Source organism: Nerophis ophidion, linkage group LG24, assembly GCF_033978795.1.
Source record: "Nerophis ophidion isolate RoL-2023_Sa linkage group LG24, RoL_Noph_v1.0, whole genome shotgun sequence".
Lineage (NCBI taxonomy): Eukaryota > Metazoa > Chordata > Actinopteri > Syngnathiformes > Syngnathidae > Nerophis > Nerophis ophidion.
The window spans coordinates 3,659,666-3,680,476 of record NC_084634.1 but is presented as its reverse complement, the minus strand read 5'-3'; the positions used below and the strand labels follow the sequence as shown (position 1 = coordinate 3,680,476).

The 20,811-nt window shown below is 35.6% G+C and overlaps 1 protein-coding gene across 14 annotated transcripts in view; it reads left to right on the top strand.

Moving 5' to 3' along the window:
• The window catches only part of dctn1b (dynactin 1b), a 93,337-nt gene that overhangs the window by 57,748 nt on the left and 14,778 nt on the right, over positions 1-20,811 (top strand). For all 14 annotated transcript variants that reach the window (XM_061886170.1, XM_061886169.1, XM_061886168.1 and 11 more), the window contains 9 exons: positions 1,517-1,669; positions 1,761-1,921; positions 5,635-5,803; positions 7,726-7,794; positions 7,857-8,069; positions 8,131-8,292; positions 15,623-15,754; positions 15,821-15,949; positions 16,073-16,215. In XM_061886170.1, the coding sequence (XP_061742154.1) occupies positions 1,517-1,669; positions 1,761-1,921; positions 5,635-5,803; positions 7,726-7,794; positions 7,857-8,069; positions 8,131-8,292; positions 15,623-15,754; positions 15,821-15,949; positions 16,073-16,215 (1,331 nt within the window). The remainder of the gene's footprint in view (positions 1-1,516; positions 1,670-1,760; positions 1,922-5,634; positions 5,804-7,725; positions 7,795-7,856; positions 8,070-8,130; positions 8,293-15,622; positions 15,755-15,820; positions 15,950-16,072; positions 16,216-20,811) is intronic.

Below are 20,811 nucleotides of genomic sequence, written 5' to 3'. Positions count from 1 at the left end.
ACAATACTTTAAAATACTGTACATTACAATATAACACTATTAGACATCACTATATAATACACCATCTTACACAATGCAATACAATACTATTATAATACAATAAAATACATTGTTGTAAGTTATTATCAAATACTATGCAATAGTATATATTTCCATCTATTACGATATGATACTATACAATATCATACACCAATATACAATAATATAATAGCATATAACATACTATATAATATACGTCAATATAATAATACTATAAATTAAAGCTGCAAGCAGTGATGGACGGGACCGACTTTTGCTGGTGTTTCCTGCCTTTACCCATTCAACATATCCTTTACCTGCACATTACCTACCTTCCCTGCATCCTGGGGTCACCCAGACAACATATCTTTACCTGCACCTTACCTACCTTCTCTGTATCCTGGAGTCAAACTGGTACCTCCTTCTTTCACCCAGTCAACATATCTTTACCTGTACAGTACCTACCTTCTCTGCATTGTGTGGTCACGCTGGTGCTTCCTGCTTTTAAGCGGCCATCTTGAGAGGGCAGCAGCGCAGCAGCATCAGCGCAGCAGTTCTTTGAAGGCTCGTAAAATCAAAACCGGAGCAATTAGAAAAACTCTTTGCACAACTTTTAATCAGAAGGCTTCAATATCTTTCCTGTGGTAGTTTGAAGCCGACACAACAAACGCGCTCAGAGGAGACAATGTTTGAAAAAAGGTGACTGGTTTTTACAAAAGTTTTGTTTTGAAGGAGTAATTGCCAACTTCCTGTTGATTTTTGCTGAAGGATGTCAAATAATGAAATGTAGGTCTAAGTGAGACCTACATAGAGGTTTTTGTTTCATGTCTCTACAACATTCCTACTGGAAGTTGCAAGCAGTTTTGTCTGTGTTTTCTTCCTAGGAGCAGTTTTGTCTGGGTTTTATTCCTAGGAGGGGCTAGAGTGCAATTTTAAGTTTTGGAGTTTGTTTTTTTTAATTAGATCGCAAATTTCACCAGTCCTGATGTGTGTGTCCAGTTTGGTGAGTTTTGAAGCATTTTAAGGGGGTCAAATTACAGCTCAAAGAGGCAAAAATGACATTTTTTTAGGAAACTCTTGTTTTGAAGGTTTTTTTGCCAACTTCCTGTTGATTTTTGCAGTAGGATGTCAGTGTATGAAATGTAGGTCTAAGTCAGACCTACATCGAGGTGTTTGTTTCATGTCTCTACGACATTCCTAACGGAAGTTAAAAGCAGTTTTGTCCGTGTTTTTTCCTAGGGGGCACTAGAGCGCAATTTTGAGTTTTGGGGTTAGGTTTTTTTTAACTAGATGGCAATTTGTGTGTTAAATTTGGTGAGTTTTGAAGCATGTTAAGGGGGTCAAATTACAGCTCAAAGAGGCGGCGGTATAGTAATAATAAAACCTTAGAAATACAATAGGGTCCTCTGTCCCAAAGGGACATTCGGTGCCTAATTAGTTTTCATGGTGTGTGTGTGTGTGTGTGTGTGTGTGTGTGTGTGTGTGTGTGTGTGTGTAGGCCATCGAGATGGAGCTGAGGAAGATGGAGGTGTGTCAGGCCAACAGACACGTGTCCCTCCTGACCGCCTTCATGCCAGAGTCCTTCCTGCGTCACGGCGGAGACCACGACTGCATTCTGGTGCTGCTGCTCATCCCTCGACTGGTCTGCAAGGTCAACTTCACCTTTGACCTTGACAATCCAAGCACACACACGCGTTACGTCGCACACTATAATTACTGTGTGTGTGTGTGTGTGTGTGTAGGCGGAGCTCATCAGCAAACAAGCTCAGGAGAAGTTTGACCTGAACGAGAACTTTGTGGAAAGGACCGGACTGAGGGGTTCACTCGGGGAGCAGCTGAGCTTCGCCGGTGGTCTGGTTTACTCCCTCTGTCTGCTGCAGGCCACGCTCCACAAATACGAACAGTATGTTGAACTTTGACCTCCGTGACGTGTGTGAGTGTGTGTGTGATAGGGTCCAGAATTTGGATCCTTTCATGATTTCGGTGTGTGACAAGTGGTCAGACTGAGGTACTGCAGGGTGTGTATTGCTCCCCACTAACACACTCCTGATATTTGTCTATGTATTTGTAGTTATGTCCTTTTGGAACCTAAAACCTGACATTGGGTCCAGCTCGACCCGTGGACCCAAAAGGTCCAAAGCATGAAAAATGGCCTCCTGATCAGCTATATGCATTTATATCATTTTGAAAAATTGTCTCCGGATGTCAATTTTCATGACTTGGGTGTGTGAAGTGTGTATGACAAGTGGTCAAACTGAGGTACTGCAGGGTGTGTATTGGTCCCAACAATGACGTTCCCAACATTTGTGTGTGTGTCGATTGGTACTGGGCCGCAGAAGAATTTTTTATTAATTAAAACAAATATATTGATATTTAATTTTTATTTTTTAATTTTTTTATTAAATCAACATTAAACACTCAAGATACACTTACAATTAGTGCACCAACCTAAAAAAAACATTTTTCATGACAAAGGAAACAAAAAAAAAGGATTAATGACCTCTGTGTTATGGTTTACAAGAGGAGATGACGGCAGACTGACACCAGAGGGTTCATATATTTTAATAAATTATTATATATATATATATATAGTATATATATATAATAAGAATAATAAACAATACTAACAAATAAACTAAGGAAATGAAGTGTGACAAAACTCAAGAGTGTGTATGGTGTAAGACAGGGGTCAGCAACCTTTTTGAAAGCAAGAACTACTTCTTGGGTACTGATTAATGCCAAGGGCTACTAGTTTGATACACACTTAAAAAAAATGCCAGAAAAAGGCAATTTGCTCAATTTATCTTTAATAAAAAAAAATTAAAAAATTAAGTAAAATAAAAAATATATATGTATATATATATATATATATACACATACAAAAATGGGTATTTCTGTCTGTCATTCCGTCTTACATTTTTTTTCCTTTTTCGGAAGGTTTTTTGTAGAGAGTAAATGATGAAAAAAAAACCTTAATTGAACGGTTTAAAAGAGGAGAAAACAGGAAAAAAATGAAAATTACATTTTGAAACATATTTTATCTTCAATTTCGACTCTCTAAAATTCAAAATTCAACCGAAAAAAATGAAGAGAAAAACTAGCTAAATCGAATCTTTTTTTAAAAATTTAAAAAATAATTTATGGAACATCATTAGTAATTTTTCCTGATTAAGATTAATTTTAGAAATTTGATGACATGTTTTAAATAGGTTAAAATCCAATCTGCACTTTTTTAGAATATATAACAATATATAACAGACAAATAATTATTTCTTCTAGATTTTCCAGAACAAAAATTTTAAAAGAAATTCAAAAGAATGTGAAATAAGATTTAAATTTAATTCTACAATTTTCTAGATTTGCCAGAATATTTTTTTTTTTATTTTAATCATAAGTTTGAAGAAATATTTCACAAACATCCTCACTGTATATTCTTCGTCGAAAAAACAGAAGCTAAAATGAAGAATTAAATTAAAATGTATTTATTATTCTTTACAATAAAATTTTTTTTACTTGAACATTGATTTAAATTTACAGGAAAGAAGAGGAAGGAATTTAAAAGGTAAAAAGGTATATGTGTTTAAAAATCCTAAAATAATTTTTAAGGTTGTATTTTTTGTCTAAAATTGTCTTTCTGAAAGTTATAAGACGATAAGTAAAAAATTCAATGAATTTATTTCAACAAGTGAAGACCAAGTCTTTAAAAGATTTTATTGGATTTTCAAATTCTATTTGAGTTTTGTCTCTCTTAGAATTAAAAATGTTGAGCAAAGCGAGACCAGCTTGCTAGTAAATAAATACAATTTAAAAAATAGAGGCAGCTCACTGGTAAGTGCTGCTATTTGAGCTATTTTTAGAACAGGCCAACGGGCGACTCATCTGGTCCTTACGGGCGACCTGGTGACCCCTGGTGTAAGACTATGTGTAGAATTTACCTGAAGTGTGTGTTCCCAAAGTGTTGAACGAGATACGAGGAAGTCCAGGGCGCAGGCAGATGATCAGAGGCAGGAAAGAGGCGTCAGAATCCAGGGGCGAGCGTAGAAGTCGAGGAACGAAGGAGGCAGTCAGAGTACAGACGGAGATCCGGGGGAAAAGTGAGACGCACAGCTCACTTTCCAGACCGCGGAGGGTACTGCGGGAACACGGGAGAAGACAAGGGACACGTCAAACCACAGAGAGGAAACAAGAATGGAGCATAAAGCAGTTGCTTACGGGTACAACATGAAAATAAGTTCCCGTGCCGATCCTTGGGTCCACTGGCCTTTTATCCAGCTCGCCCTCATCAGTACCAGGTGTGCAGATTAACAATTGACTGCAGGCTTGTCATGGGTACAGTAGGGTGTGTGTTGGTCCCCACATGAACATTCCTAATATTTGTGTGTGTGTCTGCGTGTGTTTGTATTCTATCACCGTGGGACCAAATACCCGACATTTTACTCCCGCCGTGTGGTCCGTCCAATGTACTAAAATCAATAGAAAATGGCCTCCTATTCAGTCCTATGCATTTTAAAAATGTTTTTAAAATGGTCCATTTTCATGACCCGGAAGTGCGACGTGTGTATGACAAGTGGTGAAATAAAGGTACTATAGGTCCCCACAAGTTCATACCTGACACACGTGTGTATGACAAGTGGTGAAATAAAGGTACTATAGGTCCCCACAAGTTCATACCTGACACACGTGTGTATGACAAGTGGTGAAATATAGGTACTATAGGTCCCCACAAGTTCATACCTGACACACGTGTGTATGATAAGTGGTGAAATAAAGGTACTATAGGTCCCCACAAGTTCATACCTGACACGTGTGTATGACAAGTGGTGAAATATAGGTACTGTAGGTCCTCACAAGTTCATACCTGACACATGTGTATGACAAGTGGTGAAATATAGGTACTGTAGGTCCTCACAAGTTCATACCTGACACGTGTGTATGACAAGTGGTGAAATAAAGGTACTATAGGTCCCCACAAGTTCGTACCTGACACGTGTGTATGACAAGTGGTGAAATAAAGGTACTATAGGTCCCCACAAGTTCATACCTGACACGTGTGTATGACAAGTGGTGAAATATAGGTACTGTAGGTCCTCACAAGTTCATACCTGACACACGTGTGTATGACAAGTGGTGAAATATAGGTACTATAGGTCCCCACAAGTTCATACCTGACACGTGTGTGATAAGTGGTGAAATATAGGTACTGTAGGTCCCCACAAGTTCATACCTGACACACGTGTGTATGACAAGTGGTGAAATAAAGGTACTGTAGGTCCCCACAAGTTCATACCTGACACGTGTGTATGACAAGTGGTGAAATATAGGTACTGTAGGTCCCCACAAGTTCATACCTGACACGTGTGTATGACAAGTGGTGAAATAAAGGTACTATAGGTCCCCACAAGTTCGTACCTGACACGTGTGTATGACAAGTGGTGAAATAAAGGTACTATAGGTCCCCACAAGTTCATACCTGACACGTGTGTATGACAAGTGGTGAAATAAAGGTACTATAGGTCCCCACAAGTTCATACCTGACACACGTGTGTATGACAATTGGTGAAATAAAGGTACTATAGGTCCTCACAAGTTCATATCTAACACGTGTGTATGTGCCAGAGCTCTGTCCCAGTGCAGCGTGGAGGTCTTCAAGAAGATCGGCTCTTTGTACTCAGAGATGAGCGTCCACGAGCGCTCTCTGGACTTCCTGATAGACCTGCTGCACAAAGACCAGCTGGACGAGACGGTCAATGTGGAGTCGCTCACCAAGGCCATCAAGTACTATCAGGTAATAGCTCCGGCGGCCTGTAAATACGAAGTATGTAGGCCTTGACGTACGTGTGTGTACGTACATGTCCTTTAAAACTGTTTTGGAAACAACGTTGATTATACGTACAAGTCCTTTAAAACTGTTTTGGAAACAACGTTGATTATACGTACATGTCCTTTAAAACTGACTTTGAAACAAGTTTGATTATACGTACAAGTCCTTTAAAACTGACTTTCAAACAAGGTTGATTACGTACATGTCCTTTAAAACTGACTTTGAAACAAGTTTGATTATACGTACATGTCCTTTAAAACTGACTTTCAAACAAGGTTGATTACGTACATGTCCTTTAAAACTGACTTGGAAACAATGTAGATCATACATACATGTCCTTTAAAACTGACTTTCAAATGTTGATCATACGTACATGTCCTTTAAAACTGTCTTGGAAACATTAATTATACGTACATGTTCTTTAAAAGTGACTTAGAAACAACGTTGATTATACGTACATGTCCTTTAAAAGTGACTTAGAAACAACGTTCATCGTACGTACATGTCCTTTAAAACTGACTTGGAAACAAGGTTGAGTATACGTACATGTCCTTTAAAACCGACTTGGAAACAATGTTGATTAAACGTACATGTCCTTTAAAACTGACTTGGAAACAACATTGATTATACGTACATGTCCTTTAAAACTGACTTAGAAACAACGTTGATTATACGTACATGTCCTTTTAAAAGTGACTTGGAAACAAGGTTGAGTATACGTACATGTCCTTTAAAACTGACTTGGAAACAACGTTGATTATACGTACATGTACTTTAAAACGGACTTGGAAACAACGTAGCTCATACATACATGTCCTTTAAAACTGACTTTCAAATGTTGATCATACGTACATGTCCTTTAAAACTGACTTGGAAACAAGGTTGAGTATACGTACATGTCCTTTAAATTGACTTGGAAACAAGGTTGACTGTACATACATGTCCTTTAAACTGACTTGGAAACAACATTGATTAAACGTACATGTCCTTTAAAACTGACTTGGAAACAACATTGATTATACGTACATGTCCTTTAAAACTGACTTAGAAACAACGTTGATTATACGTACATGTCCTTTTAAAAGTGACTTGGAAACAAGGTTGAGTATACGTACATGTCCTTTAAAACTGACTTGGAAACAACGTTGATTATACGTACATGTACTTTAAAACGGACTTGGAAACAACGTAGCTCATACATACATGTCCTTTAAAACTGACTTTCAAATGTTGATCATACGTACATGTCCTTTAAAACTGACTTGGAAACAAGGTTGATCATACGTACATGTCCTTTAAAACTGACTTGGAAACAAGGTTGAGTATACGTACATGTCCTTTAAACTGACTTGGAAACAACATTGATTAAACGTACATGTCCTTTAAAACTGACTTGGAAACAACATTGATTATACGTACATGTCCTTTAAAACTGACTTAGAAACAACGTTGATTATACGTACATGTCCTTTAAAAGTGACTTGGAAACAACGTTGATCATACCTACATGTCCTTTAAAAGTGACTTGGAAACAAGGTTGAGTATACGTACATGTCCTTTAAAACTGACTTGGAAACAACGTAGATCATACATACATGTCCTTTAAAACTGACTTTCAAATGTTGATCATACGTACATGTCCTTTAAAATTGACTTGGAAACAACGTAGATCATACATACATGTCCTTTAAAACTGACTTTCAAATGTTGATTATACGTACATGTCCTTTAAAACTGACTTAGAAACAACGTTGATTATACGTACATGTCCTTTAAAACTGACTTAGAAACAACGTTGATTATACGTACATTTCGTTTAAAACTGCGTACGTGTGTGTGTGTGTGTGTGTGTATGTGTGTGTGTGTGTGTGTGTGTGTGTGTTCAGCACCTGTACAGCATCCACCTGGCAGAGCAGAGTGAGGACTGCACGGTGCAGCTGGCCGACCACATCCGGGTGAGCACACACACTCTCTCCAGCAGCCGGGTGTTGTTGGGACACTAATGTGGTGTCTTCAGTTCACACAGAGCGCCCTGGACTGCATGGCGGTGGAGGTGAGCCGCCTGAGGTCCTTCCTGCACGCGGGCCAGGAGAAGGCCGACCTGGCGGTGCTGCTCAAGGACCTGGAGACCTCCTGCAGTGACGTGCGGCAGTTCTGCAAGAAGATACGCCGCCGCATGCCCGGCACCGACGCCCCCGGCATCCCCTCCGCGCTGTTCTTCGGAGCGCAGGTACGTAACCCCGGGTTACCATCGCCAGGTGTGATGCTTCAAGGTGCGCTCTGACCCGCAGGTGTGCGACACCCTGGGCGACTGTCGCAAGCACCTCACCTGGGTGGTGGGCGTGCTGCAGGAGGTGGCCGCCGCCGGGGCACAGATGATGTCACCGCTGGGGGAGCAGGAGGGGCTGGTGGCCGGCAAACTGGAGGACGTGGCCTTCAAGGCGGGCGAACAGGTGCGTACACGTCCTTTACAACAAGGTGGATTATACCTACATGTCCTTTAAAACAAGGTGGATTATACGTACATGTCCTTTACAACAAGGTTGATTATACGTACATGTCCTTTAAAAGTGACTTTCAAACAGGGGTGATTATACGTACATGTCCTTTAAAACTGACTTGGAAACATTGATAATACGTACATGTCCTTTAAAAAACTAACTGGGAAACAAGGTGGATTATACGTACATGTCCTTTAAAAAACTAACTGGGAAACAAGGTGGATTCTACGTATATGTCCTTTAAAACTGACTTTCAAACAAGGTTGATAATACGTACATGTCCTTTAAAACTGACTTTCAAACAAGGTTGATAATACGTACATGTCCTTTAAAACTGACTTGGAAACATTGATTCTACGTACATGTCCTTTAAAACTGACTTTCATACAAAGTTGCAAGATATTTGATGTCTAACATTGGCTCCAGGTTGTTGTTTAGTAGAAGTTACATACTAGTTTAGTAGAAGTTACATACTAGTTTAGTAGAAGTTACATACTAGTTTAGTAGAAGTTGCATACTAGTTTAGTACAAGTTACATACTAGTTTAGTAGAAGTTACATACTAGTTTAGTAGAAGTTACATACTAGTTTAGTACAAGTTACATACTAGTTTAGTTCAAGTTACATACTAGTTTAGTACAAGTTACATACTAGTTTAGTACAAGTTACATACTAGTTTAGTAGAAGTTACATACTAGTTTAGTACAAGTTACATACTAGTTTAGTACAAGTTACATACTAGTTTAGTACAAGTTACATACTAGTTTAGTAGAAGTTACATACTAGTTTAGTACAAGTTACATACTAGTTTAGTACAAGTTACATACTAGTTTAGTACAAGTTACATACTAGTTTAGTACAAGTTACATACTAGTTTAGTAGAAGTTACATACTAGTTTAGTAGAAGTTACATACTAGTTTAGTACAAGTTACATACTAGTTTAGTTCAAGTTACATACTAGTTTAGTACAAGTTACATACTAGTTTAGTACAAGTTACATACTAGTTTAGTAGAAGTTACATACTAGTTTAGTAGAAGTTACATACTAGTTTAGTTCAAGTTACATACTAGTTTAGTACAAGTTACATACTAGTTTAGTAGAAGTTACATACTAGTTTAGTACAAGTTACATACTAGTTTAGTACAAGTTACATACTAGTTTAGTACAAGTTACATACTAGTTTAGTACAAGTTACATACTAGTTTAGTAGAAGTTACATACTAGTTTAGTACAAGTTACATACTAGTTTAGTACAAGTTACATACTAGTTTAGTACAAGTTACATACTAGTTTAGTACAAGTTACATACTAGTTTAGTAGAAGTTACATACTAGTTTAGTACAAGTTACATACTAGTTTAGTACAAGTTACATACTAGTTTAGTACAAGTTACATACTAGTTTAGTACAAGTTACATACTAGTTTAGTAGAAGTTACATACTAGTTTAGTACAAGTTACATACTAGTTTAGTACAAGTTACATACTAGTTTAGTAGAAGTTACATACTAGTTTAGTAGAAGTTACATACTAGTTTAGTAGAAGTTACATACTAGTTTAGTACAAGTTACATACTAGTTTAGTACAAGTTACATACTAGTTTAGTACAAGTTACATACTAGTTTAGTAGAAGTTACATACTAGTTTAGTACAAGTTACATACTAGTTTAGTTCAAGTTACATACTAGTTTAGTACAAGTTACATACTAGTTTAGTACAAGTTACATACTAGTTTAGTAGAAGTTACATACTAGTTTAGTAGAAGTTACATACTAGTTTAGTTCAAGTTACATACTAGTTTAGTACAAGTTACATACTAGTTTAGTAGAAGTTACATACTAGTTTAGTACAAGTTACATACTAGTTTAGTACAAGTTACATACTAGTTTAGTACAAGTTACATACTAGTTTAGTACAAGTTACATACTAGTTTAGTACAAGTTACATACTAGTTTAGTAGAAGTTACATACTAGTTTAGTACAAGTTACATACTAGTTTAGTACAAGTTACATACTAGTTTAGTACAAGTTACATACTAGTTTAGTACAAGTTACATACTAGTTTAGTACAAGTTACATACTAGTTTAGTACAAGTTACATACTAGTATAGTACAAGTTACATACTAGTTTAGTACAAGTTACATACTAGTTTAGTACAAGTTACATACTAGTTTAGTACAAGTTACATACTAGTTTAGTACAAGTTACATACTAGTTTAGTACAAGTTACTAGTTTAGTAGAAGTTACATACTAGTTTAGTACAAGTTACATACTAGTTTAGTACAAGTTACATACTAGTTTAGTACAAGTTACATACTAGTTTAGTACAAGTTACATACTAGTTTAGTACAAGTTACATACTAGTTTAGTAGAAGTTACATACTAGTTTAGTACAAGTTACATACTAGTTTAGTACAAGTTACATACTAGTTTAGTAGAAGTTACATACTAGTTTAGTAGAAGTTACATACTAGTTTAGTACAAGTTACATACTAGTTTAGTACAAGTTACATACTAGTTTAGTACAAGTTACATACTAGTTTAGTACAAGTTACATACTAGTTTAGTACAAGTTACATACTAGTTTAGTACAAGTTACATACTAGTTTAGTACAAGTTACATACAAGTTTAGTACAAGTTACATACTAGTTTAGTACAAGTTACATACTAGTTTAGTACAAGTTACATACTAGTTTAGTACAAGTTACATACTAGTTTAGTACAAGTTACATACTAGTTTAGTACAAGTTACATACTAGTTTAGTACAAGTTACATACTAGTTTAGTACAAGTTACATACTAGTTTAGTACAAGTTACATACTAGTTTAGTAGAAGTTACATACTAGTTTAGTACAAGTTACATACTAGTTTAGTACAAGTTACATACTAGTTTATTAGAAGTTACATACTAGTTTAGTACAAGTTACATACTAGTTTAGTACAAGTTACATACTAGTTTAGTAGAAGTTACATACTAGTTTAGTACAAGTTACATACTAGTTTAGTACAAGTTACATACTAGTTTAGTAGAAGTTACATACTAGTTTAGTACAAGTTACATACTAGTTTAGTACAAGTTACATACTAGTTTAGTACAAGTTACATACTAGTTTAGTAGAAGTTACATACTAGTTTAGTACAAGTTACATACTAGTTTAGTAGAAGTTACATACTAGTTTAGTAGAAGTTACATACTAGTTTAGTACAAGTTACATACTAGTTTAGTACAAGTTACATACTAGTTTAGTACAAGTTACATACTAGTTTAGTACAAGTTACATACTAGTTTAGTACAAGTTACATACTAGTTTAGTACAAGTTACATACTAGTTTAGTACAAGTTACATACTAGTTTAGTAGAAGTTACATACTAGTTTAGTAGAAGTTACATACTAGTTTAGTACAAGTTACATACTAGTTTAGTACAAGTTACATACTAGTTTAGTACAAGTTACATACTAGTTTAGTACAAGTTACATACTAGTTTAGTACAAGTTACATACTAGTTTAGTAGAAGTTACATACTAGTTTAGTACAAGTTACATACTAGTTTAGTACAAGTTACATACTAGTTTAGTAGAAGTTACATACTAGTTTAGTAGAAGTTACATACTAGTTTAGTAGAAGTTACATACTAGTTTAGTACAAGTTACATACTAGTTTAGTACAAGTTACATACTAGTTTAGTACAAGTTACATACTAGTTTAGTAGAAGTTACATACTAGTTTAGTACAAGTTACATACTAGTTTAGTTCAAGTTACATACTAGTTTAGTACAAGTTACATACTAGTTTAGTACAAGTTACATACTAGTTTAGTAGAAGTTACATACTAGTTTAGTAGAAGTTACATACTAGTTTAGTTCAAGTTACATACTAGTTTAGTACAAGTTACATACTAGTTTAGTAGAAGTTACATACTAGTTTAGTACAAGTTACATACTAGTTTAGTACAAGTTACATACTAGTTTAGTACAAGTTACATACTAGTTTAGTACAAGTTACATACTAGTTTAGTACAAGTTACATACTAGTTTAGTAGAAGTTACATACTAGTTTAGTACAAGTTACATACTAGTTTAGTACAAGTTACATACTAGTTTAGTACAAGTTACATACTAGTTTAGTACAAGTTACATACTAGTTTAGTACAAGTTACATACTAGTTTAGTACAAGTTACATACTAGTTTAGTACAAGTTACATACTAGTTTAGTACAAGTTACATACTAGTTTAGTACAAGTTACATACTAGTTTAGTACAAGTTACATACTAGTTTAGTACAAGTTACATACTAGTTTAGTACAAGTTACTAGTTTAGTAGAAGTTACATACTAGTTTAGTAGAAGTTACATACTAGTTTAGTACAAGTTACATACTAGTTTAGTACAAGTTACATACTAGTTTAGTACAAGTTACATACTAGTTTAGTACAAGTTACATACTAGTTTAGTAGAAGTTACATACTAGTTTAGTACAAGTTACATACTAGTTTAGTACAAGTTACATACTAGTTTAGTAGAAGTTACATACTAGTTTAGTAGAAGTTACATACTAGTTTAGTACAAGTTACATACTAGTTTAGTACAAGTTACATACTAGTTTAGTACAAGTTACATACTAGTTTAGTACAAGTTACATACTAGTTTAGTACAAGTTACATACTAGTTTAGTAGAAGTTACATACTAGTTTAGTACAAGTTACATACTAGTTTAGTACAAGTTACATACTAGTTTAGTACAAGTTACATACTAGTTTAGTACAAGTTACATACTAGTTTAGTACAAGTTACATACTAGTTTAGTACAAGTTACATACTAGTTTAGTACAAGTTACATACTAGTTTAGTACAAGTTACATACTAGTTTAGTACAAGTTACATACTAGTTTAGTACAAGTTACATACTAGTTTAGTACAAGTTACATACTAGTTTAGTACAAGTTACATACTAGTTTAGTACAAGTTACTAGTTTAGTAGAAGTTACATACTAGTTTAGTACAAGTTACATACTAGTTTAGTACAAGTTACATACTAGTTTATTAGAAGTTACATACTAGTTTAGTACAAGTTACATACTAGTTTAGTACAAGTTACATACTAGTTTAGTAGAAGTTACATACTAGTTTAGTACAAGTTACATACTAGTTTAGTACAAGTTACATACTAGTTTAGTAGAAGTTACATACTAGTTTAGTACAAGTTACATACTAGTTTAGTACAAGTTACATACTAGTTTAGTACAAGTTACATACTAGTTTAGTAGAAGTTACATACTAGTTTAGTACAAGTTACATACTAGTTTAGTACAAGTTACATACTAGTTTAGTAGAAGTTACATACTAGTTTAGTACAAGTTACATACTAGTTTAGTACAAGTTACATACTAGTTTAGTACAAGTTACATACTAGTTTAGTACAAGTTACATACTAGTTTAGTACAAGTTACATACTAGTTTAGTACAAGTTACATACTAGTTTAGTACAAGTTACATACTAGTTTAGTACAAGTTACATACTAGTTTAGTAGAAGTTACATACTAGTTTAGTAGAAGTTACATACTAGTTTAGTAGAAGTTACATACTAGTTTAGTACAAGTTACATACTAGTTTAGTACAAGTTACATACTAGTTTAGTACAAGTTACATACTAGTTTAGTACAAGTTACATACTAGTTTAGTAGAAGTTACATACTAGTTTAGTACAAGTTACATACTAGTTTAGTAGAAGTTACATACTAGTTTAGTACAAGTTACATACTAGTTTAGTAGAAGTTACATACTAGTTTAGTACAAGTTACATACTAGTTTAGTACAAGTTACATACTAGTTTAGTACAAGTTACATACTAGTTTAGTAGAAGTTACATACTAGTTTAGTACAAGTTACATACTAGTTTAGTACAAGTTACATACTAGTTTAGTACAAGTTACATACTAGTTTAGTACAAGTTACATACTAGTTTAGTACAAGTTACATACTAGTTTAGTACAAGTTACATACTAGTTTAGTACAAGTTACATACTAGTTTAGTACAAGTTACATACTAGTTTAGTACAAGTTACATACTAGTTTAGTAGAAGTTACATACTAGTTTAGTAGAAGTTACATACTAGTTTAGTACAAGTTACATACTAGTTTAGTACAAGTTACATACTAGTTTAGTACAAGTTACATACTAGTTTAGTACAAGTTACATACTAGTTTAGTAGAAGTTACATACTAGTTTAGTACAAGTTACATACTAGTTTAGTACAAGTTACATACTAGTTTAGTACAAGTTACATACTAGCTTAGTACAAGTTACATACTAGCTTAGTACAAGTTACATACTAGTTTAGTACAAGTTACATACTAGTTTAGTAGAAGTTACATACTAGTTTAGTAGAAGTTACATACTAGTTTAGTACAAGTTACATACTAGTTTAGTACAAGTTACATACTAGTTTAGTACAAGTTACATACTAGTTTAGTACAAGTTACATACTAGTTTAGTACAAGTTACATACTAGTTTAGTGCAAGTTACATACTAGTTTAGTACAAGTTACTAGTTTAGTACAAGTTACATACTATTTTAGTACAAGTTACATACTATTTTAGTACAAGTTACATACTAGTTTAGTACAAGTTACATACTAGTTTAGTACAAGTTACATACTAGTTTAGTACAAGTTACATACTAGTTTAGTACAAGTTGCATACTAGTTTAGTACAAGTTACATACTAGTTTAGTACAAGTTGCATACTAGTTTAGTACAAGTTACATACAAGTTTAGTACTAGTTACATACTAGTTTAGTACAAGTTACATACTAGTTTAGTACAAGTTACATACTAGTTTAGTACAAGTTACATACTAGTTTAGTACAAGTTACATACTAGTTTAGTACAAGTTACATACTAGTTTAGTACAAGTTACATACTACTACTCTGGCTGTCCAGAAGTAGTCTTTGTCATTAAGTCAAATGTGCCAGTCTTGTTTTTGGTTGAGCCCTAAAAAGTGTTTGTACTGTAAGTCTTGTTCCTATTCCACACCATCTTTTAGCGGTGTTGACATGGCTGTGTAAGTAAGCTCATGCTAATTGATAGCATCTATATGGCATATCCAGTGTAAATTAGCATGGAGCTAACATTTTGTAAAGCGCAGCCTTACTTTGGAGTCTTGTTTACCCGCCAAGTGTTTGTGCCGGTGTGGTAAACTTAGGATCTGCTTTAACCATCACGGCATCGACTGTAATGATGTCAAATATGTCACGTGGGCGTCGGTCCGTCTGGCAGATTTACGGCCGCGCGGGCGCCAACCCGTACGAGTGCCTGCGCCAGTCCTGCTGCGTCGTCATAGCGACCATGAACAAGACGGCCACCGCCATGCAGGAGGGAGAGTACGACTCCGAGAAGCCTCAAAACAAGGTGAGGCCTCGCCGCCGTGGTCTGGGTGGAGCGTGGCCATGACTGAGCGTCACCTGACCCCCTCAGGCCCCGCCCCCTGTGGAGGTGCGGGCCGCCGCCCTGAGAGCCGAGATCACGGACGCAGAAGGTGTGGGCGTGAAGCTGGAGGACCGAGAGACCGCCATCAAGGAGCTGAAGAAGTCCCTGAAGATGAAGGTTTGTACTTCTGGTGGTCTGCACATACAGTGCATGAGAGCTGCACATACAGTGCATGAGAGCTGCACATACAGTGCATGAGAGCTGCACCTATAAAGCATGAAAACTGCTTCTCCCTTCCAGGGGGAGGAGCTGAGCGAGGCCAGCGTGCGCCTCAGTCTGCTGGAGAAGAAGTTGGACAGCTCCTCCAAGGACGCCGACGAGCGCGTGGAGAAGATCCAGACCCGCCTGGACGAGGCGCAGAACCTCCTGAAGAAGAAGGAAAAGTAGGCGATTTTACGTACATGTCCTTTAAGAGTGACTTGGAAACAAGATTGATTATACGTACATGTCCTTTAAAACAGACTTTCAAACAACTATTATACATATATGTCCTTTAAAAGTGACTTTCAGACAACGACTATACGTACATGTCCTTTAAAACTGACTTGGAAACAAGGTTGATTATACGTACATGTCCTTTAAAACTGACTTTCAAACGAGTATACGTACATGTCCTTTAAGAGTGACTTGGAAAAAAGGTTGATTATACGTACATGTCCTTTAAAACTGACTTGGAAACAAGGTTGATTATACGTACATGTCCTTTAAAAGTGACTTTCAGACAACGACTATACGTACATGTCCTTTAAAACTGACTTGGAAACAAGGTTGATTATACGTACATGTCCTTTAAAACTGACTTTCAAACAACGATTATACGTACATGTCCTTTAAGAGTGACTTGGAAACAAGGTTGATTGTACGTACATGTCTTTTTAAAACTGACTTTCAAACAACTATTATACGTATCTGTCCTTTAAAACTGACTTTCAAACAACTATCATACGTATATGTCCTTTAAAACTGACTTTCAAACAACTATCATACGTATATGTCCTTTAAAACTGACCTGGAAACAAGGTTGTTTATACGTACATATCCTTTAAAACTGACTTAGAAACAACGTTGATTATACGTACATGTCCTTTAAAAGTGACTTGGAAACAATGTTGATCATAAGTACATGTCCTTTAAAACTGACTTTCAAACAACTATCATACGTATATGTCCTTTAAAACTGACTTTCAAACAACTATCATACGTATATGTCCTTTAAAACTGACCTGGAAACAAGGTTGATTATACGTACATATCCTTTAAAACTGACTTAGAAACAACGTTGATTATACGTACATGTCCTTTAAAAGTGACTTGGAAACAATGTTGATCATACGTACATGTCCTTTAAAACTGACTTTCAAACAACTATCATACGTATATGTCCTTTAAAAGTGACTTTCAAAAAACAATATTATATGTATATGTCCTTTAAAAGTGACTTTCAAACATCGATTATACGTACATGTCCTTTAAAACTGACTTGGAAACAAAGTTGATTATACGTACATGTCCTTTAAAACTGACTTTCAAACAACTATTATACGTATCTGTCCTTTAAAACTGACTTTCAAACAACTATCATACGTATATGTCCTTTAAAAGTGACTTTCAAACAACGATTATACATACATGTCCTTTAAAAGTGACTTGGAAACAACGTTGATCATACGTACATGTCCTTTAAAACTGACTTTCAAAAACCTATTATACGTATATGTCCTTTAAAACTGACTTTCAAACATCGATTATACGTACATGTCCTTTTAAAAGTGACTTGGAAACAACGTTGATCATACGTACATGTCCTTTAAAACTGACTTTCAAACAACTATTATACGTATATGTCCTTTAAAAGTGACTTGGAAACAAGCTTGATTACACGTACATGTCCTTTAAAACTGACTTTAAAACAACTATTATACGTACATGTCCTTTAAAACTGACTTGGAAACAAGGTTGATTATACGTACATGTCCTTTAAGAGTGACTTTCTAACATCGATTATACGTACATGTCCTTTAAGAGTGACTTGGAAACAAGCTTGATTACACGTACATGTCCTTTAAGAGTGACTTGGAAACAAGCTTGATAACACGTACATGTCCTTTAAGAGTGACTTGGAAACAAGCTTGATAACACGTACATGTCCTTTAAGAGTGACTTGGAAACAAGCTTGATAACACGTACATGTCCTTTAAGAGTGACTTGGAAACAAGGTTGATTATACATACACGTCCCTTAAAACTGACTTTCAAAAGATTATACGTACATGTCCTTTAAGAGTGACTTGGAAACAAGCTTGATTACACGTACATGTCCTTTAAGAGTGACTTGGAAACAAGCTTGATAACACGTACATGTCCTTTAAGAGTGACTTGGAAACAAGCTCGATTACACGTACATGTCCTTTAAGAGTGACTTGGAAACAAGCTTGATTACACGTACATGTCCTTTAAGAGTGACTTGGCAACAAGCTTGATAACACGTACATGTCCTTTAAGAGTGACTTGGCAACAAGCTTGATAACACGTACATGTCCTTTAAGAGTGACTTGGAAACAACCTCGATAACACGTACATGTCCTTTAAGAGTGACCTGGAAACAAGCTTGATTACACGTACATGTCCTTTAAGAGTGACTTGGAAACAAGCTTGATTACACGTACATGTCCTTTAAGAGTGACTTGGAAACAAGCTTGATTACACGTACATGTCCTTTAAGAGTGACTTGGAAACAAGCTTGATTACACGTACATGTCCTTTAAGAGTGACTTGGAAACAAGCTTGATTACACGTACATGTCCTTTAAGAGTGACCTGGAAACAAGCTTGATTACACGTACATGTCCTTTAAGAGTGACTTGGAAACAAGCTTGATAACACGTACATGTCCTTTAAGAGTGACTTGGAAACAAGCTTGATAACACGTACATGTCCTTTAAGAGTGACTTGGAAACAAGCTTGATAACACGTACATGTCCTTTAAGAGTGACTTGGAAACAAGCTTGATAACACGTACATGTCCTTTAAGAGTGACCTGGAAACAAGCTTGATAACACGTACATGTCCTTTAAGAGTGACTTGGAAACAAGCTTGATAACACGTACATGTCCTTTAAGAGTGACTTGGAAACAAGGTTGATTATACGTACATGTCCTTTAAGAGTGACTTGGAAACAAGCTTGATAACACGTACATGTCCTTTAAGAGTGACTTTCAAACATCGATTATACGTACATGTCCTTTAAGAGTGACTTGGAAACAAGCTTGATTACACGTACATGTCCTTTAAGAGTGACTTTCAAACATCGATTATACGTACATGTCCTTTAAGAGTGACTTGGCAACAAGGTTGATTATACGTACATGTCCTTTAAGAGTGACTTGGCAACAAGCTTGATAACACGTACATGTCCTTTAAGAGTGACTTGGAAACAAGCTTGATTATACGTACATGTCCTTTAAGAGTGACTTGGCAACAAGCTTGATAACACGTACATGTCCTTTAAGAGTGACTTGGCAACAAGCTTGATAACACGTACATGTCCTTTAAGAGTGACTTGGAAACAAGCTTGATAACACGTACATGTCCTTTAAGAGTGACTTGGCAACAAGCTTGATAACACGTACATGTCCTTTAAGAGTGACTTGGAAACAAGCTTGATAACACGTACATGTCCTTTAAGAGTGACTTGGAAACAAGGTTGATTATACGTACATGTCCTTTAAGAGTGACTTGGCAACAAGCTTGATAACACGTACATGTCCTTTAAGAGTGACTTTCAAACATCGATTATACGTACATGTCCTTTAAGAGTGACTTGGAAACAAGCTTGATAACACGTACATGTCCTTTAAGAGTGACTTGGAAACAAGCTTGATTACACGTACATGTCCTTTAAGAGTGACTTGGCAACAAGCTTGATAACACGTACATGTCCTTTAAGAGTGACTTGGAAACAAGCTTGATAACACGTACATGTCCTTTAAGAGTGACTTGGAAACAAGCTTGATAACACGTACATGTCCTTTAAGAGTGACTTGGAAACAAGCTTGATAACACGTACATGTCCTTTAAGAGTGACTTGGAAACAAGCTTGATAACACGTACATGTCCTTTAAGAGTGACTTGGAAACAAGCTTGATAACACGTACATGTCCTTTAAGAGTGACTTGGAAACAAGCTTGATAACACGTACATGTCCTTTAAGAGTGACTTGGCAACAAGCTTGATAACACGTACATGTCCTTTAAGAGTGACTTGGAAACAAGCTTGATAACACGTACATGTCCTTTAAGAGTGACTTGGCAACAAGCTTGATAACACGTACATGTCCTTTAAGAGTGACTTGGAAACAAGCTTGATAACAGGTACATGTCCTTTAAGAGTGACTTGGAAACAAGCTTGATAACAGGTACATGTCCTTTAAGAGTGACTTGGAAACAAGCTTGATTACACGTACATGTCCTTTAAGAGTGACTTGGAAACAAGGTTGATTATACGTACATGTCCTTTAAGAGTGACTTGGAAACAAGCTTGATAACACGTACATGTCCTTTAAGAGTGACTTGGCAACAAGCTTGATAACACGTACATGTCCTTTAAGAGTGACTTGGCAACAAGCTTGATAACACGTACATGTCCTTTAAGAGTGACTTGGAAACAAGCTTGATAACACGTACATGTCCTTTAAGAGTGACTTGGAAACAAGCTTGATAACAGGTACATGTCCTTTAAGAGTGACTTGGAAACAAGCTTGATAACACGTACATGTCCTTTAAGAGTGACTTGGCAACAAGCTTGATAACACGTACATGTCCTTTAAGAGTGACTTGGAAACAAGCTTGATTACACGTACATGTCCTTTAAGAGTGACTTGGCAACAAGCTTGATAACACGTACATGTCCTTTAAGAGTGACTTGGCAACAAGCTTGATTATACGTACATGTCCTTTAAGAGTGACTTGGAAACAAGCTTGAT